The following is a 27,314-nucleotide window of genomic DNA, read 5'->3' as shown; positions in this document are numbered from 1 at the left end:
TCCAAACGGCATCCCAGGTGTTCAGCTCGGGCCGCTCCCACGCGCGGGAAAAGAAAACCTAGCGACGCGGGGGTTGGGGCGAAGCGCACGTGCAACGGGGGTCGGGAGGCCTGAGCCGGCGCCCGGAGGCTCACCCCCGCGCCACGCACTGGGGGGCGCGGGCTCGGCTCTGCCCTGCCCACCAAGGCTGCGCGCACGGTGCGCCCCGAGCGAGGCCAGGGCCGGAGGCCGCCTCCGCCCTGGGGCCACACTACTACGAGGCCGCCCGCGCGGGGCAAACGGCAAGCCTGTGCCGCCGCGCCCTGGGGAGGCGACCGCGAACGGGCCGCGGGGGCGCGGGCGGGAGGTCGCCTCGGCCAGTGCGCGGGGCTGCGCCGCGTCGCTAGGATGGCGGGACGACCAGACGACCTCGGAGACCGAGCGCAGCACCGAGCCTCTCACCTAGGGTCCGAGAGCGTCTCAGCGTCTATCCCACTTGGCGCCGCGGAGGAAGCGGTCCGCGCTCTAGCCCGCTGGCCAATCGCAGAGGGACTCGCACTGATTGGCGGACCCTGGGAGCCAACCACCGGTGTCTGTAGGCGGGACCCGGTGAGCCCAGGCCCCGCAGCCCGCGCGAGCGGTTGCTAGGGACGCACCGGACGCTTGCTACGGCGCCTCGGAGGAGCCAAAAGAGAAAAGGGCACCTCCGGCCCCCCCGGCTTGGCAGAAGTGATTCCTCCGGCCGCGGGATCTTGGAGGGAGAGCGGCGAGCAGAGTGACCCGAGGCGAACTCGTCCTCAATCCTGAGGACGCAAGGCAAGGGGGGACGAGGCGGCGGCGTCCCGTGGGCTGGGAGCGGCCCGGGGCCCTCCCGCCGGCTTGCAGCGTACACCGAAGGCGGCTTTTCCCACGGGCTTATCCACGCGCGGGCGCCAGAGACGCTGGTCGCCTTGGTCGCCCGGACCATCGTGTAGACAGAAGCGAGAGCGTGTTCCCGAAGCCAGCGATCACGAGCCACCGGCCACGGCCCTCCCAGCCTCCGACGCAGGCACGGGGACACCGGCGAGCCCGCGTGCCCAGAGCAGCGCCGCCCAGACGCCGGCCAGCTTCCCCCCAGCCGCTAGCCCCGGACCCCACTCCGCCCCTAGAACCCCAGCGAGAGGCGGGCCGGGCACGCGAGAACTACGGCTCCCATGAGGCGCTGCGTCCACGCAGGCGCGGCGGCGGAGCCGCTGCGCCCGGACCTCATTGGCTGGCCGGGGCAGAACCCGGAGCCCTGATTGGCTGAGATCCCTGAGGCCACAGATTCCGGAAAGGGAAAGAGCAGCCAATATGGCGGCGGAGCGCGGCGCGGGGCAGCAACAGTCGCAGGAGATGATGGAGGGTGAGCGGCCCCTGCGGGCGGCCGGGGGGTGACGGGCGGGGCGGCAGGCCGGCGTGGCCCCTCGCCTCGGAGGAGCTCGGCTTCCGCCTGTGGCCCCGGCCGCGGGGCTGACAGCTGCCCACCAGGCCGGGCAGAGCGGGGGTGACTCGGACCCGGAGAACCTCGGTCCGAGGGTGGCTGCGGCCAGGAATGGCCAGAACCGAAGGGGATGCGGCGCGAGCTCAGCCCGGGGTGGGGGACGCGGTGGCGGCGGGAGCCTAGGCCGAACCTCCGAGATTGACAGGCCGGAAGAGGCGGTGCTCCCCCAGTGAACTGGGAAACTGAGGTGCGGGGGCCGCTGTCCTCGCGGCGTGGGTGGAGAAGGGTCAGCTCTGGAAAGCTAATGGGTCGTGGTGCAGGGATGACAGGACCTACGCTGACTCCGTAGTAAAGGCAATCCATGCCTGTTTTTCAGGCTGTCAGAGTCCTGAAGTGACTAAGTTCAACTTTTTCCACTTTGTTGGGGTCATACTGTTGTATATTTATATGTGTGCATACAGATTAAACATGCACATGTATAAATGCGTAGCTATATGTATAGACTTAGTCATGCACACACACCCCAGCTGGAGCGTGGTGTCTTTGAGCGTTTCAGTGCTTTTGGCTCCACTGGCCGGGTGAATGGGACACAGTTCACAAGAGCAGTCACTGCCTCAGTGAACAGCGCTAGGGAAGTGGGACTCCGGCTGGGAGCAGGTGTGAATGGAAGGCCTGGCATGTTTGGGAGAGGTGACTAGTCTCTGAGCTGGACCTTGAAGAATTACTAGACTGTAACCAGGTTGAGGATGGGTAGATTAGGGGTGCAGGAGAATCACATATTGTACCAAAAGAAGGAAACCCAGTCAAAGGCCAAGGGATGTGGAAGAGAGTTTGGCCAAGGGTGACGGCCATATGTGATGGAGCAGTAATGCTGGCCAGAGGAGGTTGTGGAGGAGCTCCATGGGGAGAGGGTCACACTAAGGATCCTGGACTTTGATATCGCTGAATCTTTCTAAGCGCAGAAGTGTCTCTTCCCGTCTCCCTCTCTTCCAACCCACTGCTGCTCCCTCTTCCCATATTTCCATTTCTTGGTAAAGGGCAAATATATTTTCTACTCCCACACATGTCCTCACCAGCCCTGAAACTTCTGGTGCTTCGGTAGTTCCAAATCTTCAACCCCGCCCCCACTGCCCTAGCATAGACCTTCCTCTTCCGGGCCTGACCATTGCCCCTGCTCGCCAGTCGTTGTCCTCAGAGCCCACAGTCACTCTCTTGCATGCTGACCCAGGCTCCCATGCTCCAGACCTTTTCTTTTGACCCAGATCAGGGTTGCAGGCTGCTCTCTGATGCCCCGCTGCCCTCCTAGGAGGTGTGCAGACCCTGCTCTCCCTGAGCCTGGACCACAGAGTGCTCTAGGCTGGCGGTAGCTCATTTATTACATTCCCCTGCGTGGCATGCACCTGCTGACTGCACTCGTGCCTTTGCTGATTTAATACTGACAGCAACACCCTGAGGTGTGGGTACTCCCCTAGCTGCCTCCTACCGGTGAGAAGACTGAGGCTGGGGAAAGAATGACTTGCCAAAGCTGCATCGCTAGCAGCCAGATGGGAACGCGGGAGAACCGTGGGTATTCCAGAAATATGTTTGGAGCTACAGATCAGATTCCCTGGCAGTGGAGAGTAGACTTCGCAGGGCAGGGCAAGCCCCAGAGACACTGGTTAAGGAGCACTTAGGGAGGAGCCCCAGCCCCAGGTAGGCAGTAGCTGAGCCAAAGCAGCCGCCGTGTCCAGAAGAGAGGCTTGCCTAGAGCTTTGGGAGGTAGAGTCTAGAAGGGTTTTGCCCAGTGGTCCTTTCCTGTATGTGCTTTGCCAGGCACAGCAGTTAATACAAAGATGCAGTGGAAGCCGGGCGTGGTGGCGCACGCTTGCAATCCCAGCACTTGGGAGGCTGAGACTGGAGGATCGCGGTTCGCGGACAGCCTCAACTACTTAGTGAGGCCCTCTGCAACTCAGTGAGACCCGGTTTCAAAATAAAGAATAAAAAGTAGGGCAGGGGGTGTTGCTCGGAGGTCGAATGTCCCTGAGTTCTAGCCCCAGACCCGCAAAAAAAAAAAGATGCAGTGGAACTTCCTTCTCCTCAAAGAGCATGCTCCTTTGTATATTAAGCCTTAGGGGAAAAACGCTTTCTGTGACCTTGGTAATTCCAAGTAATTGTTAGTGCCTCGGGCCTTCCAGACAGACTTCCAAAAGAAATCATAAAATAAAGTTATAAAGGAGATAATTATTGAACAGCCTTGCCAAATAATTTTTACCAGCCTGCCACACTTAGTCACTGTCTTACTCATCCGCTCAACAAATACTTCTCAAATCAGGCATGGTAGAGCACGCTTGTAAGCCCAGTACTTGAGAGGCTGCGACAGGAGGATCACAGATTCAAGATCAGCCTCAGCAATTTAGCAAGACCCTATTTCAAAATAAAAACTAAAATTGGGCCGGGGTTGTAGGATAAGGTAGAATGCCCGTGGGTTTAATCCCCAGTACCACACACACACACACCAAAAAAAAGTTACATCACTCCTATATATTTATTTCTTTACCAGCCTTCAGAAGCCTGGTGTCAGTAGCACTCGTCCCGGTGGCACTCCACGTCGCTAACCAGTGTGGGGCTAGCGCTATTGGTACGTTCTCCTTTCACATTAGAGTGCCTTCCTGCCCCGTCTGGCTTGAGTTGGTCTTGATTTCTTTTACAACCTGGACTGATTCACTCTTCACAAGTCCTTAACGGCAGGGACAATGTGTCACTCACGGCCACGTGGCCTCCACATTCCACCTCCCACTTCCTTGCCACTGTGTGCCTCAGAGAGTGCTCAGATACGGGAGACGCTCAGATGCTCACCATGAGATCCAGCCGCCACTTCTGAACAGTCTTGCTGGGTGCCAGCCTGCTAAGTGTCCCCAGACACGGTGGACGTGGACAGGAGTTCTTATTGACGCCTGTGGGTTCAGTTGACAGGCGGGTTGAATCTGAAGAATCTGGCGATGAGGAAGGAAAGAAGCACAGCGGTGGCCTGGTGGCGGACCTCAGCGAGCAGAGCCTGAAGGATGGAGTGGAGCGGGGAGAGGAGGACGCAGAAGGTACAGGTGGCCGAGAAGCTCCAGGCCAGGAGGGATGGAGGGTGGTGGGTCTGGGAAGGACCTCTGTGCCCCTCACAGGCCCTGGGCTGGGCAGGCTGGCCTGCTATGTGGAGCAGCCTCTGTAGCACGCCCCCGCGGCCGCCTGACTCACTTGTGGGTTTGCAAAAGGCGTCGGCTCCAACTCCACTGAGGGCAGATACCACTACTAAGATTCCCAGGCAGTGTGTCTTGGGGACAAACCAGAAGATGTTTTTGTTTTGTTTTGTTTTGTTTTTGGTGGGTCTGGGGATGGAACCCAGAGGCATTTGACCTTCGAGCTATACCCCTTGCCCAATTTTTTATTCTTTATTTTGAAACAGGGTCTCACTGAGTTGCGGAGGGCCTCACTAAGTAGCTGAGGCTATCCGTGAACCGTGATCCTCCAGTCTCAGCCTCCCAAATGCTGGGATCAGAAAATGGTTTTTTAACTCTGTGTTCAGAAAGTGAGATTTGAACAAACATGAGATCTGACTTCTACTCCTCTGTATCCTACTGAAGCAAAAGTAACATCTAATTTCTTTACATCATTTCTCATCCTGTGTTGCCAATTTTATAGTACTGAAGATCATCCTTTTAAGTGGATAGATGTTAGGAAGGTCGTTTTATGTGGAAATAGCACTCTGTGATAGTTTTCACTCTTCCCGGGGACGGCTCACACCTTTTTCATTTGTTTGCTTAGAAAAAAAAATGTACAGCACGGGGTATGGTGGCGCACGCTTGTAATCCGGGCACTTAGGAGACTGAGACAGGAGGATCGCACAGATTTGAAGCCAGCCTCAACTACTTAGGTTCTCAGCAACTTAGTGAGACCCTGTTTCCAAATAAATTATAAAATAGGGCTGGGGTGTAGCCTGGAGGTAGAAAGCCCCTGAGTTCCACCCCCCAGTACCACAAAAAAAAAAAGAAAAATAAAGAAAACCAGTGTACAACTGGTTGTGGTGGCACACACCTATAATTCCAGGACTTGGGAGGCTGAGACAGGAGGATCACAGGTTCAAGACCAACCTTGGCAATGTAGCAAGGCCCTCAGAAACTTAGGAAGACCCTGTTTGTTTCCAAATAAAAAATAGGGCCAGACGTAGTGGCCCATTCCTGAAATCCCAGTATTTGGGGGGCTGAAACAGGATAATCCTATGTTCAGGGCCAGCCTCAGCAACTTTTTGAGACTCTGTTTCAAAATAAAAAATTAAAAGGGCTCAGGGTATAGCTCAGAGGTAATACACCCCTGGGTTCACTCCAGTACAAAAAAAAAAAAAAAGGATCACAGATCACAGCCAGCCTCAGCTACTTAGTGAGGCCTCTTGCAACTTAGTGAGACCCTGTTTCAAAATAAAGAATAAAAAAATAGGAATGGGGGTATAGCTTGGATATAGAATGTCCCTGGGTTCCATCCCCAGTACCACACCAAAAAAAGCAAGTTTCTAAATGTTGATGCTTTTTTTTTTTTTTTTTTTTTTTTGTGGTGGTGGTACTGGGGATGGAACCCAGAGGTTTTCTACCTCCAGGCTATACTCCCAGACCTTTTTTTACATTTTTATTTGGAAACAGGGTCTCACTAAGTTGCTGAGAGCCTCACTAAGTAGCTGAGGCTGGCTTCGAACCCCTGCAGTCCTCCTGTCTGAGCCTCCCAAGCGTGGAGATTACAAGCGTGCGCCACCGTGCCTGGCTAATGTTGATGCATTTTTAACTCTTTATTTATAGCTTAAAAATATGGATATGTAGGGGGGTTTTCTGCTTTCGGAAGTATTTCAGTGTTGCTGAGAGTCTGTGAACGCTATGGTCAGAGGAACTACAGCCTTCTGAGCTCTCCAGATCTGTAGGCAATGTATGAATTTTTCAGGTACTCACAATCATGCATTGCCCTTAGGAAAATACATTTATAAACACAAAGCTAATCTTTAAAATAGGACTGTGCTCTGTGCCAGCAAAGATGATTGGTAACTATGGCAACTGGATCTTAAGGCAAAAGGAGATTGCCACCAAAGCACCCATCACATTTCGTTTGGAGCTCAGAGTTGCTATTCTGGAAGTGACGTGGGTGGTAAAGGGCAAGTGCTGTCCTCATTGTCTGCCTCAGTCACAGGAAGACTCAGATCTGTTCTGTGAGACGGTGTCTGCGGAGGACCTGGGTGTTGGGGCGCTCCCTCGCCCCAGCCAGCAGCGTCTTCCTGAGGATCGCTGTCCAGGGCTCTAGCTCAGGACAGCCGAGTGGGAGGAGCCTGTACCAGGGGCTGCCCTGGGCGGGGACTCCGGTCACCCACCCCCACTGTGTCCTCCACACAACTCTGATGCGAGGCTCTCTGGGAACGTGCCTTTCTAGGCCGTGGGAGAACTGCTCCTACCTGTGCTCACCTAAGCCTTAAGCTCACAAGACGCTCCGACGTGCCCACCCCTGCCTTCCGTTTTCCCTGGTTTGGTTTAGTTTAGTGTTGGTTTGTTTCGGCAGCACTAGGAATTGGACATGGGGCCTCTCGCGCGCTAGGTAGCTCTGCCACTGAGCTACCCACCCTTACTTTTCATTTGTTTTTGAGACAGGATCTCACCGAGTCCCAGGCTGGCCTTGAATTTTCAATCCTTCTGTCTCAGCCTCCCAAGTACTGGGATTACAGACATGCACCACTGTACCTGGTTTTCCTAACTTATTTTTATCTTTATTTATTTATTTTTATTTTTGCAGTACTGGAGATAGAACCCAGGGGCATTCGACCTCCGAGCTACACCCCCTGCCCTATTTTTCATTCATTATTTTGTAACAGTCTCACTGAGTTGTAAAGGGCATCACTAAGTAGCTGAGGCTGTTCGCAAACCGCGATCCTCCAGTCTCAACCTTCCGAATGCTAGGATTACAAGCGTGCGCCACCACGCCCGGCACCCTAACTTATTTTTAAAATGTGATTACAAACCCAGGCAACATGGGCCACACCTGTAATCCCTGTACCTGCAAGGCTGAGACAGGAGGATCACAAGTTTGAGGCCAGCCTCAGCAACTGAGCAAGACCCTATTTTAAAATAAAGATGAGCCAAGTGTGTGGCACACACCTGTAATCCCAGTACTTTGGAGGCTGAGCTGGAAGGATCACAGATTCCAGGCTAGCGTCAGCAATTTAGTGAGGCCCTATTTCAAAATAAAATGTATAAGTATAAATAGCTAATAAATAATTAAGGCACCGGGCGTGGTGGCACATGCTTGTAATCCCAGCATTTGGGAGGCTGAGACCAGAGGATCGCAGTTCGCAGACAGCCTCGGCTACTTAGTGAGGCCCTCCTCAACTCAGTGAGACCCTGTTTCAAAATAAAGAATAAAAAATAGGGCAGGGGGTGTAGCTCGGAGGTCAAATGCCTCTGGGTTCCATCCCCAGACCCACAAAAATAAAATAAAGAAACCCATGACCGTGGTACATTCAGAAGGATGGTCTAGGCTAGTGCCTGGGCTCCAGCCTAAGCTGGCGTTTTGAGTAGGAGGTGGGCGGCCTGTGCTGGGTGACCACGCAGGACTCTGAACTGTGGACCGCAAGTCTGACTGAGCTGGAACAGCCCCTCCCCGACCCTGCGGTTCACTCAGAGAAAGCTCAGGCAGAATTGAAGCAGCGATGGCCAGTTACAGGAAAGAGAAGCGAGAGCCTCGCCATCTCAGCTGCTCAGTAGGCTGAGGCAGGAAGGTCACAGGTTCAAAGCCAGCCTTGGCTACTGTCTCAAAATAAAATAAGGAGATGTAACTCAGTGGTAGAGCATTTGCCTGGCATGCGCAAAGCCTTGGGTTTAACCCCTACCCGCACAAATTTAAAAGATAAAAAATAAGCCAGTGTGGTGGCACACGCCTGTAATCCATATGCTTGGGAGAGGAAGATTGCAGGTTCAAGGACAACCTCAGCAGGTAGTGTGATTCACATCATCCTAGCCAGAACCTGATTCCAAATAAGAAATAAAATCAGGCTAGGGGTGTAGCTCAGAGGTAGAATGCCTCTGGGTTCCATCCTCAGTACCAATAAATAAATAGAGTCAGAATCCAGACCAGGGAAGAACTGCAAGACAGACAACAAACAGTTGCAAGGGGGAAAAGGGCTTAAGAAGAATACCACGCAGTAACCATATACAACCGTATCTGGATCCTAACTCAAGTAACTGGGGGAGAACCTGCAAGACGGGGAAATGCGAAGTGGCTGAATATTTAGCAATAAGGAGGAAATACTGTTACTCTTTTTTATGTGGGTGGTGCTGGGGATGGAACCCAGGGACATTCTACCTCTGAGTGACACCCACAGCCCTATTTTTATTCTTTATTTTGAAACCGGGTCTCACTGAGTTGCAGAGGGCCTCACTAAGTAGCTGAGGCTTACCGCGAACCGCGATCCTCCTGTCTCAACCTCCCGAATGCTGTGCGCCACCACGCCCGGCTACTATTACTCCTTTAAGTGTTGTTTGTTTATTTGTTTGGGGGGTGTTTTGTTTTCTCTTTTGGTGGTGCTTAGGACCAAACCCACAGGGCCTGCCAGGCAGACATTGAGCCGGCCCAACCTGCTCTCCAGCATCTTAAGGGTGTGTGCCATGTCTGCACACCCCAGCACCTTTGGACTGTCTGAGTGCTGAGGAAATGAGGAGTGCGGCTGCCTCCGTGAGGCCTGGGCTCCCCGCACCCGCTACCTGGGCGGACAGGCCCGGAAACCCCGGTGGCTCCTCTGCTGGGAGCAGTCGCCAGCCTTCCAGTGAGAAGTGCGGCTAAATTATTCATTGAGGCTCTTTGATCCTATCTGCCGAGCTGGGCTTCATTTTGCTTTGCTCTTTGCAGAGAAAAGCGCTTGTAGACACCAGACTCTCTTCCAACGCATAAAGGACGCTTCCAGAACAAGCGATGCGCCCAGCACGCTTGCATTCAAATGGCCTGGATTTTCACCACAAACAAGAAGGGAAAGGCTGTCCAGGAGAGCTGCTGCCAGCGTGCCCCTGGGGCTCCCGGGACGGCGCCCGCTGCAGCAGGGCTCAGGCAGACCCCTCCTTTCTGCCAGCAGTCTCAAACTGCATTGCCCTCCGTGGGAAGTCCAGGGGCAGAGGTGAAGCGGTGGACCTCTGCTGGCAGGTCCGGCAGGAATGCTTGAGCAGCCCTCGTGGAGGCCCGGGGCCTCTGCGTCTGCTGGTGCTGTGCCCACACATCTCAGACTGCAGCCAGGGCAGCGTCCTGAGTGAGCTTTGTCCTCCCTTCTCTTGTTTCAGAGGAGCATGAGCTGGCTGTGGACATGGAGACCATTAACCTGGACCGAGACGCGGAGGTAAGCCCTGCCTGCCCCAGCCTGGGGGCATGGTGACGGCCGCCCTGGCCGTCCTTCTCGAAGGTGCCGGCGCGCAGTGATTCCCCACAGTGGTCACCTACGCCTCCCTTGGGTGGGCCGTTTCCTTTGTTCTTGGGTTTTGTTTTTTGTGGAAACCCTTCTACCTCCAGGCTACACTCCCAGACCCATTTTTATATTTTTATTTGGAAACAGGGTCTCGTAAGCCCTAGGCCGGCTTCGAACCCGCGCGATCCTCCTGTCTCCGCCTCCCAAGTGCGGGAATGACGAGCGTGCCCACCGCGCCCGGCTATGTTCTTGTTTTTAATGCCAGTGATTGGAGTTCCATTTCTGCTTAACCGTTGAGGACTATATGGCGAGTGAGATAATTTGGACTCATAAATTACTTGGGTTTAGCGATTACCGTGCAAGTGTAGGGTCCTCACACCCCAGCCTCTGAAGAGCAGCGTCATCTGCCAGCTGCAGGAGTTGGCAAGCGGCCAGCCTCTCTCAGGTCTTCTCGTGCCCACAGCTGGTCAGTGCTGGTGACATGACACAAGCACATCTCCCTGGAGCCTGGCTTCTGTTCCATGCTTCAGGTGTCTGGGGAGAGAAGGCGCCGCGTGCCAGCAATTGGGAGGGCCGGCTTTATATAAACGAATGTAGGTCAGAGCTGAGCCAGAGAGCCCTGCAGCCCGGCCTGCGCACTGCCGCCTGTCAACCTCAGGCCCCGTCTGGCGCAGCCTCGGCAGTCCTCACCTCACCCTAGCCCAGCTGGCAGCCGCCCGAGAGCGGCTCTTCCAGGAAGCGTGTCTTCAAGCACTCTGTTGCAGCTGAGCCGGGTCTCTCCTGTGTTTCAGGATGTTGATCTGAATCACTACCGCATTGGAAAGATCGAAGGCTTTGAAGTGCTGAAGAAGGTGAAGGTAAGCGGGTGTGGTGGTGCATACCTGCGATCTCAGTTCTTGGGAGGCTGCAACAGAGATCGCAGGTTCCAGGACAACCCCAGCAAGTAGTGAGACTTACCAACTTGGTGAAACCCTGTTTCAAATTAAAAATAAAGTAAGGCTGGGGGTGTAGCTCAGAGGTAGAATGCCCTTGGGCTCAATCCCTCGTACCACAAAAAAAGAGAGAGAAGGCAGAGGGCCTGTCTTCGCACCTTGGTGGTTTGCGGAGCCTCTCTCCCTTGGAGGGTGTGTATATTCTGTGGAAGGTACTGACCTGTCCTGGGCCCTTTGTGCATCTCTCTATTCTCAATATCCTGGTGCTTTGCAGCAGCCGAGGCACCTGAGAGGCAGCCCAGAGCTCGAGTATGCCTCGGCTCCGAGCCCTTTCCCATGAGCACTCCCACGGTCTCGGCCCACTCCACTTAACTCTGCCGTTCAAGGGCGAGGGTGAGGCTCCATGGTAGAGTGCTTGCCTGGCATGCATATGCCCTGGGTCTAATCTCCAGCAGCACCACCAAAAATAAAAATTAGCTTCACAAAATAGAAGCTGAGCCGAGTGTGGTGGCACATACTTGTAATCCTAGTACTTGGGAGGCTGAGAAAGGAGGATTGCAGGTTCAAGGACAGCGTCAGCTACTTAGTGCGGCCCCCACAACTTACTGAGACCCTGTCTCAAAATAAATCATAAAAATAGAACTGGGAGCCGGGCGTGGTGGCGCACGCTTGTAATCCCCACGCTTGAGAAGCCGAGACAAGAAGGATCACACAGGTTCGAAGCCAGCCTCAGGTACTTAGTGAGGCTCTCAGCAACTCAGTGAGACCCTGTTTCCAAGTAAAATATAAAATAGGTCTGGGAGTGTAGCCGGGAGGTAGAAAGCCCCTGGGTTCCACCCCCAGTACCACACACACACACATACACACACACAGAGAAAAAAATAGGACTTGGAATGTAGCTCAGAGGTAGGGTGCCCCTGGATTCAATACCCAGTACCACAAAAAGAAAAAATATAGAAGCTGAGGGCTTTGTTCCACCAGGACATGGCCCATACTCCAGCCCGGGAGTCCCGTCCACTCTGCAAGAGGCTGCAGGCACTTCTGCCTGTCCTCGGTGAGGCAGGGCGGTTCCAGCCTCTGGCCTTTGTCCACCCTCCTCACAAAGGTCAGTGCCTTTCTAGGGAACTGTGAGGAGAAGTATCCACTGGGAAGGCTGGTCCCCCCCGGGCCCACATCGACCGCCCCCTTCCTGTCCACCAGACACTCTGCCTCCGCCAGAACTTAATTAAGTGCATCGAGAACCTGGAGGATCTGCGGGGCCTTCGAGAGCTGGACCTGTATGATAACCAGATCAAGAAGATGGAGAACCTGGAGACGCTCACAGAGCTGGAGTGAGTCGGGAGACCCCAGTGCACCTGGGAGGCATTCTCCAGAACGAGCCCTGCCCACCTGGCCCTCGCCATAGGGCGCTAGCCTGCAGCTGTATCCCAGGTCTCCGCCTGCACATCCGGGGCCCTGGGAGGGCACACAGCGGCCTCTGGCAGGCTCGACTCAGGGCCACAGTGAGATGAGATAAGAGGAGCCTAATCCAAATGTCCTTCTGCCCTTTGAAGAATTTTCTTTAGTTTTTTTATTTGGAGGGGAAGGGATACTGGGGATTGAACCCAGGAGCATTCTGCCTCCAAACTACACCCCTTTACCTGTTTTTGTTTTGTTTTTTTTTGGTTTTTTTGAAACAGGTTTTCACTAAGTTGCTGAGGGCCTCACTAAATTCCTAAGGCTTGCCTCAAACCTGCAATTCTCTTATCTCAGTCTCTGAAGTACTGGGATTACAGGCATGTGCCGCCATGCCCGGCACCATTTTGGTCTTGGTTCAGTTCTTCTCAGGTCCATTCTATATCACTGCCTGCTGCTCGGTCCTTCTGTAGGCACAGGCATGAATAGAGCCCGGTTTCTTCCCCAAATACAACCCTAGAAGATAGTACCAGGACCCCAGGCTGCCCTGCACTCTCCGGGCCCCGGGCACCCTCACGATCCCTGTGACATCACGGGTGTGACCGGTGGTGGTAGAGTCGTGCTCAGATCCTGTCTCCACAGTTGACTGCCGCCCTTAATTAAATTCTGACTCCTTTGTAATCTATGGTCTTTTTTTTTTTTAATATTTTTGCTTGTTCCCAGGATTCTAGATATTTCTTTTAATCTGCTAAGAAACATTGAAGGGATTGACAAATTGACACGACTGAAAAAACTCTTCTTGGTCAACAACAAAATCAATAAAATTGAGAATTTAAGCAACTTACATCAACTACAAATGTTGGAGCTGGGATCCAACCGCATCCGGGTAGGTGCCTGCAGCGCCACGTGGTCTTGGGGGCGTCTGAGCAGGCTGTGTGGCTCGGCAGGATGACACAGGGGTGTGCGTGGCTGGAGTCCTCTTATGGCTCTCTACTGGTTGTGGTTTTACAGAACCTGGGTTTTTGTTTTTAAGGAAAACATGGATTGTAAATGTAGCTCAATGGTAAAATGCATGCGTAGCATGCGCAAGGCCCTGGGTTCAAGCCTCAGTATTACCAAAAGCAAAACTTAAGCTGGAAGCCAGGCATGGTGGTGCATGCCTATAATCCCAGGATGTGGGAGGCTGAGACTGGGGGATCGCAGGTTCAAAGCCAGCCTCAGCCATTTAGGCTGTCAGCAACTTAGACCCTGTTTCAAGATAAAAAAATGAAATAGGGTTAGGGAGATAGGTCAGAGGCAGACTGTCCCTGATTCAATCCCTAGCACCACAGAATAATGATAATAAAAAAGAAATAAAAATATGCCAACTGAACATCAGTACAAACAAGAATGTGTCCGAGCTTGGTGGTCTGGTCAGCTTCCACACATAGGTTTCAGTTGTTCTCCACCCAGATCATGACTCCACTTCAGACCATCCCAGGTGTGTGTGCAGGGCGAGCCCGCCAGTCTGGAAGCGGCTTTTGAGCTCATGGTGGTTTCCTCTGGCTGGCAAGGGCTTTGCTGCAGAGATGCCCAGGACGCTGCGCTGGCTCGGCCCTCCCTCCCCTGGGCTGTAACCCCTAGCAGGATTAGACCTGCTGTTCTCCAGGATCCATTTTACCTGGAGAGCAGAAGGCAGGATGGAAAATGGAGACCTTGGTGTGGGTTCTCAGAGCCAAGTCCTTTACCAGCCAACTCCTAACCGCTCTGAAGAGGCCCGGCACCTGATGGAGAGGGGCCTGGGGTCACCAAGGGCTGGCACTGGCAGGCGATGCCCGAGCAGACAGCAGAGACTGAAGAGCCACAGAGAGCGAAGCAGCGCAGTGAGCTAGGCAGAGCGGGTGGTGGCGCACACCTGTGCTCCCAGCACTTGGGAGGCTGAGGCAGAAAGGTCTCGGGATCGAGGAAGCCTCGGCAATCTACTGAGACCCTGTTTCGAGGTGAAAAATAAAAGGGCCAGGATAAAGCTTGGAGGAAGAATGCCACTGGGTTCAATCCCAGTGCCAAAAAAAAAAAACAGCCCAGATGTCAGCTTTTGTATTATTTATTTTATTTGTTTGTTTTTATGACTCTGGGAATTGAACCCAGGAGCATTTTGCCTCTGAACTATACCCACAGCCTTATTTTATTTGGAAACAGGGTCTCACTAAGTTGGGGAGGGCCTCCCTAACTTACTGAGGCCAGCTTAGAACCTGAGATCCTCCTGTCCAGCCTCCCAAGTACTGGAATTACAAGTGTGAACCACCACGCCCGGCTCTCAGCATTTTAAATGTCTCGGTGCAGAGCTTCCAGGAAGCTTACCACAAGCTCACAGACTGTATTTAAGGGCACCAGTCACATGTGGCAGACAAGACAAGCTACGCCGGCGCTGGCCGGCATCTCCTTACCCTATTTTCATCTGGTGGTTTCGTCTGCTGAAATGTCTAAATAGCTGTTCTCCGAGCACTGAGCTGAGATCGAGTCACTGAACAGCCTGTCATACGGAAGGAAGGCACGTGGGAGGTGACACAGCCCAGTGTGCTCCCCGCCTGGAGGCTCAGACTGGGAGAGCATGGGCGCGGTGAGGAGGAGCACAGAGGGGGATCTGGGAGTGAGGCCCAGGCTGCCCGCGTCTGTCCCGTAGATCTCCCTCGAGAGCTCCCGAGCAGTTGACTGCACGGCCTGACATCACAGATCTGGCCCGCCTCGCGGCCTCCCTGCCTACTCCACACGCAGCTGACCGCTGTTTGCCCTCTTCACAGGCGATTGAAAACATCGACGCGCTAACCAACCTGGAGAGTTTGTTTTTGGGAAAAAACAAAATTACCAAGCTCCAGAACCTGGATGCTCTTACCAACCTGACAGTCCTCAGTATGCAGGTATGACCCTCCCCAGCCTCTCCCCTAGACCCGAGGCCAGAGCTGCAAAACCACATGTCACCCACGCCCAGCTCGACTGTCAGGAAGGGGCCGAAACGCCAGAGGCTGCACAGACAGACTGCACTAGGATTGGTGTTTTTGGTTTTTTAATGGTACTAGGAGTGGAACTCGGGGACTTTCCACCTCCAGGCTACACCCCCAGACCAATTTTATTTTTTATTTGGAAGCAGTATCTCGCTAAGTTACCAAGAGCTTCACTAAGTTGCTGAGTCTGGCTTTGAACCTGCGATCCTCCAGTCTTAACCTCCCAAATACTGGACTCTAAGCATGCGCCACCATGCCTACCTTAGTTTTTTTTAGTTGTTTGTTTTGTTTTATTTTTGTATGTGTATAGCACTGGGGATTGAACCCAGGGCATTCTACATCTGAGCTATATCTCCAGCCTTATTTTTGTTTTTCTTTTAATTTAGAAGCAGTGCCGAGCGTGGTGGCGCACACTTATAATCCCAGCATTTGGGAGGCTGAGACCAGAGGATTACGGTTCGCAGACAGCCTCAGCTACTTAGTGAGGCCCTCTGCAACTCAGTGAGACCCGAATGTCCCTGGGAAACGTTTCATCCCCAGACCCACCAAAAAAAAAAAATTTAGAAGCAGGTCTAGGTAGATTGATTACAAGTGTATGCTACCACGGCCAGCTAAACCGCCCAGCTAGATTTTTTTTTTTTTTTTTTTGGTACTGGGGATGGAACCCAGAGATATTCTACCTGGTGGTACTGGGGGTGGAATTTCCCAAACCTATTTTCTATTTTATTTGGAAACAGGGTCTCACTAAGTTGCTGAGGGCCTCACTAAGTAGCTGAGGCTGGCTTCGAACCTGTGCGGTCCTCCTGTCTCAGCCTCCCAAGTACAGGGATTACAAGCGTGCGCAACCACGCCTGGCTGTAGTCTTTATTTTGAAGCAGGGTCTCACTGAGTTGCAAAGGGCCTCACTAAGTGGCTGAGACTGGCCATGAACCGTGATCCTCCGGTCTCAGCCTCCCGAATGCTGGGGTTGCAAGTGTGTGCCACCGCGCCCAACTTTTAAAGTTAATTTTTCTTTCTTACCCCCCCACCCCAATCCTGGGGACTGAGCCCAAGGCCTCACGCATGCTGGGCAGGTGCTCTACGTTGCCCACACCCTCAACCCTTTTTTTTAACTTTGAGACAGGGTCTTGTCAAATTGCCCGGGCTGGCCTCAAACTTGCAGTCCTCCTGCCTTAGAGGTATGCACTACCACGCCTGGCTAAAATTTCATTAGAGGTCATGTTTGTTTTCCCATTATCAGTTAGATAAGGAGCTGGGTTTCGGCCTCAGCCCTGCAGAAGGGAGAACTTGCCCTCCTAGGACAGCGCACACCCTGCTGGGCCTGAGCGTGGAGGGCTGGGCAGCACTCAGGATGCTCACTCTCAGGGTGCCTTCATGTCAGAAGCAAACCAGTGCCATCAGACCTTTGAGGGAAGTGGAGCTGCGTGTGCTAGGGACGGGCTCGCGTGCAGCCTGCTGACCACAGGACGGCACGAGAAGCCACCCTCGCCCTACGGAAGGCAGATGTTTTGCAGACTTTTTTTTTTTTTTTTTTTTTTTTTTTTTTTTTTTGGTGGTACTGGGGTTCCTGGAAGCCCTTCTACCTCCGGGCTACACTCCCAGACCTATTTTTACATTTTTATTTGGAAACAGGGTCTCCTAAGCCAGCGCGCAGCAAAGAAGTTAGCTAAGCCGGGCATGGTGGCGCATGCTTGTAATCCCAGCATTCAGGAGGCTGAGACAGGAGGATCGCGGTTCACGGACAGCCTCAGTTACTTAGTGAGGCCCTCTGCAACTCAGTGAGACCCAGTTTCAAAATAAAGAATAAAAAATAGGGCAGGAGGTGTAGCTCAGAGGTCAAATGCCCCTAGGTTCCATCCCCAGACCCAAAAAAAAAATTCTAAAAAAGAAGTTAGCTAGCCAGGCATGGTGGCACACACTTATAATCCCCACGCTTGGGAGGCTGAGACAGGAGGATCGCACAGGTTCAAAGCCAGCCTCAGCTACTTAGAGAGGCGCTCAGCAACTTAGACCGTTTCCAAATAAAATAGAAAATAGGTTTGGAGTGTAGCCCGGATTTAGAAAAGCCCCTGGGTTCTACCCCAGTACTACAAAAAAAAAAAAAAAAAAAAAGAGGAAGTTAGCTGGGCATGGTGGTACATCCCTCTTCTCCCAGTACTCGTGAGGCTGAGACAGGAGCATCACAGATTTGAAGCCAGCCTCAGCTACTTAGCAAGACTCTGTTTCAAAATTTTAAAAAAAGAGCCAGGCGAGTTGGCGTGCACTTGTAATCCCTGCGCTTGGGAGGCTGAGACAGGAGGATCACACAGGTTCGAAGCCAGCCTCAGCTACTTAGTGAGGCTCTCAGCAACTCAGTGAGACCCTGTTTCCAAATAAAATATAAAATAGGTCTGGGAGTATATCTCGGAGGTAGAAAGCCTCTGGGTTCCACCCCCAGTACCACCAAAAAAGAATTATTGAGTTAATTCAAGTAAACCTTCCTCAAGTACATATTTTAAAAAGTGAGGGCACAAGCCTGTGATCTCAGTACTTGGGAGGCTGAGACAGGATCACAGATTCATGGCCAGCCTCAGCAGCGTAGCGAGGCCTTCTGCAACTTATTAAGACCCTGTTTCAGAATAAAATAGGGCTGGTGTATACCTAAGAGGTAGACCCCTGGGTGGTTCGATACACACACACACACACACACACACACACACACACACACACACGTGAGGGTTTTTTGTTTTGTTTTTTCCCTGTGGTAATGGGAATTGAACCCAGGGGCATTCTACGTTGGAGCTACACCCCCAGCCCTATTTTTGGTTCTTTATTTTGAAACAGGGTCTCACTGTGAGTTCTTTATGAAAGAAACCTTGACCTTCCATGCCTGGATTTTAGTCCAGTGTGACAGACTGGGAATTGCTTTTCTCTACCCGCACCCCAGTCCAGCATGTTTTCAATGTTGTGCCCTGTTCTCAGGATTCCTGAAGGTAACGAGAAGCTCCCCTGACACACTGTCTCTCCTCCGCTCTGACGCTCTTGGCCTCCCTCTTGCAGAGCAACCGGCTGACGAAGATGGAGGGGCTGCAGAGCCTGGTGAACCTGCGGGAGCTGTACCTCAGCCACAACGGCATCGAAGTCATCGAGGGCCTGGAGAACAACGTAAGAGCCGGGGTCTGCCGGCGGGCGGGGTGGGCAGCACGCCTGAGAGCTGGCTGAGGACAGCCGCTGTGCTGGGGTGTGCGGGCGCCGGCCCCTAGGGTGCAGCGTTCACTGGGGTGTGCCCTGGGGCTGGGCCTCCCACAGTTGATGGAACTTCACCTGCCCCCCCCCACTGCGAGGGGAGACCCCATCTCCCCTCCCACTGAACCTACCGCCCTGGGGGCGGGGCGGGGCAAACAGTGGCTCCCAGCTGCTCTGAAGGAAGGCTGCCCGTGCCCCTGCGCCATCCCCACTCAGGAAGAGCCTCCTGCGCACTGCCACAGTGCCCGGCTTTCCTCAGGACAGGCTGCAAGACAAATAAAATACTTTCTCTCATTCAATTTTACTGGGTTTTTTTTCTGTTTTGTTTCATTGCCAGCACATGTAACCAGAGGAGTCCTTTTTTTGCTACCGTGAACATAGTATCTCTCTCATTGTGGCTTCTGTGGCCCTTGTGTCTCAGCCTCAAGACCCACTCTAACCTGTTAATGTTATCTGGAGGAACACCTCATTGCTAATTGCACGTCACTGATATCTGTGGATAATTGTGGAAAAGTTAGAATGTACCTGTGGAAAGTTTAGTCACCTTCTTCAACTTTGCAATCAAATTAAGAGGTGATAGCCAGGCACTGTATCCTGTATCCCAGTACTTGGGAGGCTAAGAAGGAGGACTGCAGGTTAGAGGCCAGCCTCAGCAATTTAGTGAGAGTCTCATCAATTTAGCAAGACCCTGTTTAAAAATAAAAAGGGCTGGGAGTATAGCCCAAAGGTAGAATGCTTCTGGGTTTAATCTCCAGTACAAAAATCATTAAGAGTTTACAAAACCATCCTGTGGCCAAGAGTTCATTCTGTGGTGTGGAGTGAGAGCTGAGCTGTTCCTGGATTGAGCTGGTGGCGGAGCTGCGCAGAAGGCTGTGGGCTGGATGGGGCACAAGCAGTCCCTCCCAAAGAGCCTCGCTGGCGGGTCCCCGCCCCGCAGCCAGCGCCATGCTGCCAACCAGGAGACGGCCTCTGCCCCACAACTCCAACACCAGCGAGTCTCCAGGAAACGGGGAAGAAGCCGAGTCTCGCCAGCTAGGAGTGCCACCTCGCCAGCTAGGAGTGCCACCTCGCCAGCTAGGAGTGCCACCATGGCCTTGGTTAGCGGCAGGGCCATCGGGGTCTCTGAAACAAAACGGGAAAAACCAGTATCACTAAAGATAATTGTTGTTCTAGTATTGATCATGATCCAATGTGCCAGTCCCTTCTCCAGATTATTTTCAACTAGAGATCTAATTTTCTCCAAGTTTTCTCCCTCCATTGATCTTGAGTTTTATTTTCGTGGTGGGAGGTAGGGAGGAATACCCCTTTTTCCCAAATGGCAAAGGCCCTGCCCCAGCACCACTTACCACCTCTCTGATGTCCTGAAGCACTTGCCTTGCGCCGTTCAGGACCCGGCTCTCGGGCTCGGGTCCAGAGTGGTCACACCAGGCCCTGACCACGCGCCGCCCAGGCTGCCAGCGCCTTGACCCAGGCTGCGCCCTGCCCATGCTGCTCTGGCCGGGCTTCGTTTCTGTGGTTTTTGTTTTTGTTTTAGTCTTGGAGATTGAACCCTGGAGCATTCTACTTCTGAGCTTCAGCTCCAGCCATATTTTTTTATTCTTTATTTTGAATCAGGGTCTCACTGAGTTGTAGGGAGCCTCACTAAGTTGCAGAAGTTTGCCGTGAACCTGGGATCCTCTTGTCTCAGCCTCCCAAGTACTGGGATTACAAGCATGCACCACCACACACGGCTCTATCGATTGTTATTTTTTTTAATTAATTAATATTTATTTATTTATTTATTTATTTATTTATTTTGGTGGTGCTCGGGTTCCTAGAAACCCTTCTACCTCCCAGCTACACTCCCAGACCTATTTTTTATATTTTTTTTTTTTTTTGGAAACAGGGTCTCTTAAGCCAGCGCGGCTGGCTTCGAACCTGTGCAATCCTCCTGTCTCCACCTCCCAAGTGCGGGGATGACAAGCGTGCGCCACCATGCCCGGCTCATCCATTGTTTTTATTTTTGGTGGTACTGGGGGTGGAACCCAGAAACTTTCTACCTCCAGGCTATACTCCCAGACCTTTTTTTTTTTTTTTTTTTTTTTTTTTATCTTTTATTTGGAAACAGGGTCTCACTAAGTTGCTGAAAGCCTAAGTAGCTGAGGCTGGCTTCGAACCCATGCCATCCTCCTGTCTCCACCTCCCAAGTGCGGGGATTACAAGTGTGCCCACCACGCCCAGCCTTCATCCATTGTTTTTTGTTTTGTTTTGTTTTATTTTTTGTGGTACTGGGGTTCCTGGAAGCCCTTTTACCTCCGGGCTACACTCCCAGACCTATTTTTTATACTTTTTTATTTGGAAACAGGGTCTCTTTAGCCAGCACGCGGCTGGCTTCGAACCCGTGCGATCCTCCTGTCTCCACCTCCCAAGTGCGGGGATGACAAGTGTGCGCCACCACGACCGGCTCATCCATTGTTTTTAAAGCAATTATTGGTTTGCTTTTGGATGAGTTTTCAAAACATCATTCAATTCCTGAAGAGCATGAAAGTCTCACAGTGTAACTGAATCCTGAGCCAGCGCCCACCCCAGCGCTCAGCCTGCGCTCGGGCTTCAGGAGGCTCGGTCGGCTTGCATGTCAGAACACTGGAGAGCAGGCACACAGTGCTGGGGAGAGCTGCCCCAGCTCCCCTGAAGCCTTCTCCTCGGCCCCGTTTGCTCTAGAGGCCCTGAGCCTGCCACGGTTGCTCTGGGAGCAGCATGGCTGGTCAAGATAAGATGTGTCCTTGAGGCACCTGGGCCCTGGAGTGGCCCGGGCCGGGAGGAGCAGCAGAGCTGCAGGCTAGCCACTTCACGTGTGTTTCTGGGGTGTGATTTTATTTCATAGATATGGTTTTAACTTCACCTTAAGAATTGGGAGGATTTGGAACCACAATACCAGGGATATATTGGAAAATAAAAGACGAGCGTCCTCCACCAGGAGTGGGAGACAGGGGTCGCTGTGGGCTGCACTGCCGGCTCCAGTAAATCTGAAAGTTCTGTAGACCTTAAAGCAATTCCCCAGGCTCGGCTGAGGTCTGTCAGAAAGCATCTAATGTAAGCCGGGCATGGTGGCGCGCACTTGTAATCCCAGGACTTGGGAGGCTGAGACAAGATCACAGGTTTGAGGGCAGCCTCAGCAAGTAGTGAGACTCCAATCAACCTAGCGAGACCATGTTAAAATTGGTGGGTATAGATGGAGGTAGAATGCCTCTGGGTTAAATTCTCAGTACCACCAAAAAAAAAAAAAGCCTCAAATGAGTGTCCTTAGAGCAAACGGTCATAAAGCACGAAGTGTTCTGGGAGCCGTAGTCCCGCCCGGCTTCCTCAGGACCCGGGCCTCCGTGTGCGTCAGCTCTGAACCCCTCAGGAGGCAGACCTGTCTTTCCTCGCTCCCAGCCCTCCTGGATATCCCTGGAGACTCCAGCCCGGGCCAGAGGCCCTCTGCCAGGAGCGTGAGCTGGGGCTGGGGGCTACTGCACCCACCCCACTGTGTGCCTGGCCAGCTTCTCGCTCTTAGCCCCAGGCTGGTCAGCCCTGACAAAGAGGAATTCTCTACCAGGACTTGGGAGGATCTCAGGTTCAAAGCCAGCCTCAGCAACTTAGTGAGACCGTGTTTCAGAAGTAAAAGTGCTGAAGTATAGTTTGGAAATTAAAATACCTCTGTGTCCAATCCCCAGTACCGGGGGGGGATTCTGTTTGGAAGGTTGCTGGGTATTGGACACATCCTTGTGGTAACAGGGATAACATACATTGTTATCGTATACATACGTGTGTGTGCGTAGGTAACAACATACATGTTGTTAAAATTCTACCTCTTCAAAGCCCATCTCAGAGCCCAGGGCCAGCGCTTCAACCAGGACCTTTGGTCTCACTGGAGTCCTGGGTGAACGTGGGTGGGGCTTGGGGGCTGCAGAGCCAGTTTCAGACCCCGAGGCTAATGGAAGCCCGATGAGGCCCCTCGGGCTCTGATGGAAACACTGAAGCCAGCGTGCGGGGCCGCCGGCCAGCGCTGGGCCAGCTGAGGGTGCAGAGTCCTCACCCTGCAGCTCAGCCCTGGGCGTCCTCGTGTGTGCGCACACGATTGCTATTGAACTGTGGTAATCCAGGAACGTTTTTATTTCCTTATTTTAGAACAAACTCACGATGTTGGACATTGCATCAAATAGGATCAAAAAGATTGAAAATATCAGCCATTTAACAGAACTGCAAGAATTCTGGGTAAGTTTCATTCTGGGATGACTGGTGCTTTGGCCCCGTTGAGGGGCTGTCACGTGAATAACACAAGGCCTCCCACTCGCACGCCTGGTGCTGACTGGACTGCCGGGTGAGGAGGGGTCCCTGCTGCTTTGCACGGCGCGGTCTGGGGTCTTGCTCCCCAGGGTGCATGCCACAGAGCAGCTGCCTGTGTAACTGGGGCGCTTGTCAGGAGCTAAGTCTCGGGCCCCACTTCTCCTTGACGAAGAGTCTGCCCCTAACAGTACCCCAGGTGATGCAGTGCCTGAGAACATTTTAGAACCCTGGGGACAGGATGGCTGGGCCTGTCCTTTGGCTCAGAGGTTTTGCATCCCAGTGGAGGGGGAGTGCGTTCAGAACATCCCAGCACGGAACATCCTAGCACAGTAAGAGGCGCTTGGATGGGTTTCTGTCTCAAGGTCGGGAGTGGCCTTGGCAGAGGCTCTGCAGAGCCAGTAGGAAGGTGTCACAGGGACTCTGAAATGGCTGGGCGTGAGCACAGCGCCAGGGCCAGGCACCATCAGGAGGCCTTTGCTTGGCCCCGGCTAGCAACCCTGCAGCATCACGGCACGCGACCGCTGTGGCCAAGCATGGGATGCTGCCCTCGCGTGCATTCAGCCTGAGCCAGATGTGTGTAGATTGTAGAGCCGGACTCCTCCTCGGTCCTGTGCACTTGACCCCGTTGTGTCCTGTGTGTTTTCCTCTTCCCATCCTAAAAGCCACCCAGGCTTCCCTAGAGCAGAAGCGGCCTGCGTGAAAGCGCCCCGTCCCCATGAAGAGCACTGTGTCGAGGCCGGGCATGGCAGGTGCCTGGCATCCCAGGGCTTGGGAACGTGCGACAGGAGGAGGCTCTGGGCCAGCCCAGCAACTTAGCAAGACCCTCCCTGTTTCAAAATAAAAGTCAAAAGGGCTCGGAGTCTCTCAGAGGTAGAATTCCCCTGAGTTCGTACTCAGTACTACCAAACGGAGCACTGTGTCTTGGGTAGTGGCAGGGTGTGGTGCACAGTGCGTCTGGGAAGACCAGAACCAGAGTGGTGGGTGGCCAGGGGGCCCCGCCAGGGACCACAAGCCTCATGCCCAGGTGGGCCCGTGTACAGCCCACCTGAGGGAGCGAGGGCTGAGGACTTGGCCCAGAACCAGACGCCAGGGGCGCCCAGGAGCCTAAGCAAGCAGAAGGCATTCAAAGGAGAAGGACCTGGGCCCTGACACATTTCGAGAGCAGGTCTTGGCACCAGCTGGTACTGAAGCAGCGGGTCCTGGACAGGCCCCGTCGTAAGCAGTGTGGGCGTGGCGCGGGAGACCACAGCTGGGGCCAGCTGGGCCTGCAGGGCAGCGGGGGCTGGCGGCGGTCCCTGGGGTGGGGAGTGCCTGACCCCATGGAACACAGGCTTAGATCACCAGGAAAACGGGAAGTTTAGAAAACCCCAGAATTTACACAGCGCTCTGTGGTAATCAGTCTACTTCTCATGTACAACCCTCGATGAAACGCGTGGCGTCAGCCCATTTTACAGACAAGAAATTGCATTCCAGGAAGGAAGGTCAGACTATGAACTCTCAAACCCATTTCCCTGCTCCTGTTACGTCTGAATTACATTTAGCTCCTAGGGAAACTAACACTTAGCTCCCAACACCTAACACTTAGCTCCTATGGAAGAAATTGGAAGACAGTAATAAGTCTTTTTGTCTTTTGTTTTTAAGGTTACTGGGATTGAACCCAGGGGTATTCTACTCTGAGCTACGCCCCTAGCCCGTGTGTGTGTGTGTGTGTGTGTGTGTGTGTGTGTGTGTGTGGTACTGGGAATTGAATCCAGGGGCATTCATCCTCTGAGCTATACCCCCTGCCTTATTTTTTATTCTTTGTTTTGAAACAGGGTCTCACTGAGTTGCAGAGGGCCTCACTAAGTAGCTGAGGCTGTCCGCGAACCGCGATCCTCCTGTCTCAGCCTCCCGAATGCTGGGATGACAAGCGTGCCCACCACGCGCGGCCTGTATTTTCTTTTGACACAGGGTCTCCGCAGTTGCTGAGGCCTCTGGCCTCAGCCTCCCGAGTGCGGGCCGTTTTCACAGCCAGATACTGTTTTCAGCTGCCTCTGCCTTTGCTTCTTGCGCTCAGCGTTCTGCTGTGAGGCGTGGACACACTGAGTGATGGCAGCATGTCGCTTAGCTGGCTCTGTCTGCAGTGTCCGTGCGACTGGTCCTCGGTATCCTCGCCCTGGGAGTCGACCTCGCCCGCTACTCCACGCCGCCCCACTGAGCTCATGACTGGTGTTCTCATGGACTTTCCCTACTGACTTATTCTTCCCGTGTCTTGTTTTGTTTCTTTTGTTTTTTGTTTTTGTTTTGTGGGGCTGAGGATTAAAGCCAGTGGCATTCTACTTTTGAGATACACTCCCAGCCTTTTTTTTCCGTGTGTGTGTGTGTGTGTGTGTGTGTGTGTGTGTGTGTACACTCAGGGTCATTATACCTCTGAGCTACATCCCCAGCCCAATTTTATTTTATTTTGTTTATGTATTTATGTGTGTGTTTTTATGGTATTGGGAATGGAACCCAGGGACAGTCTACCTCCGAGCTATACCTCCAGCCCTGTTTTTTATTCTTTATTTTGAAACAGGGTCTCACTGAGTTGCAGAGGGCCTCACTAAGTAGCTGAGGCTGTCTGCCAACCGGGATCCTCCGGTCTCAGCCTCCCGATGCTGGTAGTACAAGCATTGTACCACGCCCGGCTTGCAGTGAGCCCTTTTTTTTTTTTTTTTTTTTTTTTGGTTCTGGGGATGGAACCCAGGGGCTTTCTACCTCCGGGCTACACTCCCAGACCTATTTTATACTTTATTTGGAAACAGGGTCTCACTAAGTTGCTGAGAGCCTAAGTAGCTGAGGCTGGCTTTGAACCTGTGGTCCTCCTGTCTCAGCCCCCCAAGCACAGGGCACTCCCAGCTTGCAGAGAGCCTTTTAAAACATGAAATCCAAGCCAGGTATGGTGGCGCACGCTTGTAATCCCCACGCTTGGGAGGCTGAGACAGGAGGATCGCGCAGGTTCGAAGCCAGCCTCAGCTACTTAGTGAGGCTCTCAGCAACTTAGTGAGACCCTGTTTCCAAATAAAATATAAAATGGGTCTGGGAGTGTAGCCCGGAGGTAGAAAGCCTCTGGGTTCCGCCCCCAGTTCCACCAAAAATAAAAATAAATAAAAATAAATAAAAAACATGAAATCCAGCTTTACTCCCCTTTCACGGGAGAAAAGCCACTGTCCCACAAAGCCCCCGCCGACGCTGCCTCGCCATCCTCCCCCGGCTGTCCTCACCCCATCCCTCTCCGCTGGCTCCAGGCAGCCTCCCTGGGCAGGCTCCCTGGCTCGGGCAGGGCCGTGGGGCACCGTGGGAGGAGCTTCCTGCCAGGCGCCCCGTGCTGGCTCCCACCGAGGTGGCCTTTGTGGTCCAGCACATTTGCCCAGCACAGGAGCCACGTGCACATCCTACCCAGGCTGGCACCAGCTGCTTCAGTGCCATGACATGAGAAGGACGAGCCTTGCAGCCAGGTGGCCCTCCGGGCCTTGGCAGGGCCAGAACTGTAAAGCCTGATCCTCCAGAGCCTGCAGCTCAGGCCTCCGTGTCCCCACCCCTGGTGTCGGCGGGTCGACACAGCCGGGGCAGGGACTTGCCCTCAGGAACAGCCACCAGGTGATTAGAGGGCGGCGGGTTCCAGGAGGCAGTGCACTGGCCCACAGAGGCCGTCGCCATCCGTGTGCCCAGCCGTCTGCTGTGCTGATTTGCTTGGGCCCTGCTGTGGATATGTGGCGCTGCTCAGTGTGGACAGGTAGATGGCACCCAAACGTGCTGCTGAGAGGTGGGCAGGAGGCAGCAGGGCGCTGGGCGCCTTGAGGTGCAGCCCAGCGGCCTGCCGTGCTCAGGAACACTGGGCACCTCTGGCAGGAGGGCTGTTCCCTGACGGTTTCCCCGTGTGTCCCAGATGAACGACAACCTCCTGGAGAGCTGGAGCGACCTGGACGAGCTGAAGGGCGCGCGCAGCCTGGAGACGGTGTACCTCGAGCGCAACCCCCTGCAGAAGGACCCGCAGTACCGGCGGAAGGTGATGCTGGCTCTGCCCACCGTGCGGCAGATCGACGCCACGTTCGTCAGGTTCTGAGCCCGCCCTGCTCCTCGCCGGCCCCTCGAGGAAGATTCCTTGGCAGTTTTTAATCCACGGTTGCCCCTGAAGTCGCCACTCTCGGCAGTCACACCCAGCGGCAATAACGTGCCGGGGCAGCGAGCGTGCTGGGCCACACCATTTGGAGAGCCAGGACCATTCCATCGCGCCACACGGTCTTCCTGGTGGTTGCTGGCGGTCACTTAGCCAGAGAGCACACCACACCTGCACGCCTCCGCTGCCCGTCCTCTCTGGCCACCCAGCAGCCCTCCAGCCCTGCGCAGGGTTAGAGGCCACGACCTGCCACGCCTGCGACCACGCTTTCAATCTTTCAAACCAGTCAATATTGATTTTGAAAAATATATATATTAAAAAAAAACTTGAGTAAGATTGTGCAAGCCTATGTGCTGTGACCCTCACGGCTGTCTCCTCCAGCACTGCCCTGCTCCCTGCCCTCGCCCCGGCGGAGGAGGGGTCTGGAGAGCAGCCCTCCTGCAGCCTCACA

The 27,314-nt window shown here is 53.7% G+C and overlaps 1 protein-coding gene across 3 annotated transcripts; it reads left to right on the top strand.

Moving 5' to 3' along the window:
• Nucleotides 1-1,257: 1,257 nt before the first annotated feature.
• Nucleotides 1,258-26,809, top strand: PPP1R7 (protein phosphatase 1 regulatory subunit 7; the record flags this gene model as incomplete). Of its 3 annotated transcripts, none has more annotated exons than XM_080689652.1 (10): nucleotides 1,258-1,363; nucleotides 4,387-4,515; nucleotides 9,763-9,818; nucleotides 10,676-10,741; nucleotides 12,017-12,147; nucleotides 12,935-13,097; nucleotides 14,992-15,108; nucleotides 18,232-18,336; nucleotides 22,567-22,653; nucleotides 26,633-26,809. In XM_080689652.1, 10 exons carry the CDS (start codon nucleotides 1,312-1,314, stop codon nucleotides 26,807-26,809), a joined length of 1,083 nt encoding a protein of 360 aa, XP_080545778.1. The 3 variants fall into 3 exon arrangements, with proteins under 3 accessions (XP_080545778.1, XP_080545776.1, XP_080545777.1); XM_080689650.1 differs by having other exon boundaries at nucleotides 1,312-1,363; nucleotides 4,387-4,521; XM_080689651.1 differs by lacking the exon at nucleotides 4,387-4,515 and having other exon boundaries at nucleotides 1,312-1,363.
• Nucleotides 26,810-27,314: the final 505 nt, after the last annotated feature.

Source organism: Muscardinus avellanarius (assembly GCF_963383645.1).
Source record: "Muscardinus avellanarius genome assembly, chromosome: 2".
Classification (NCBI taxonomy): Eukaryota; Metazoa; Chordata; class Mammalia; order Rodentia; family Gliridae; genus Muscardinus; species Muscardinus avellanarius.
Note: the sequence above shows the minus strand (reverse complement) of the source record. Positions and strands in the feature narration are given on the sequence as shown.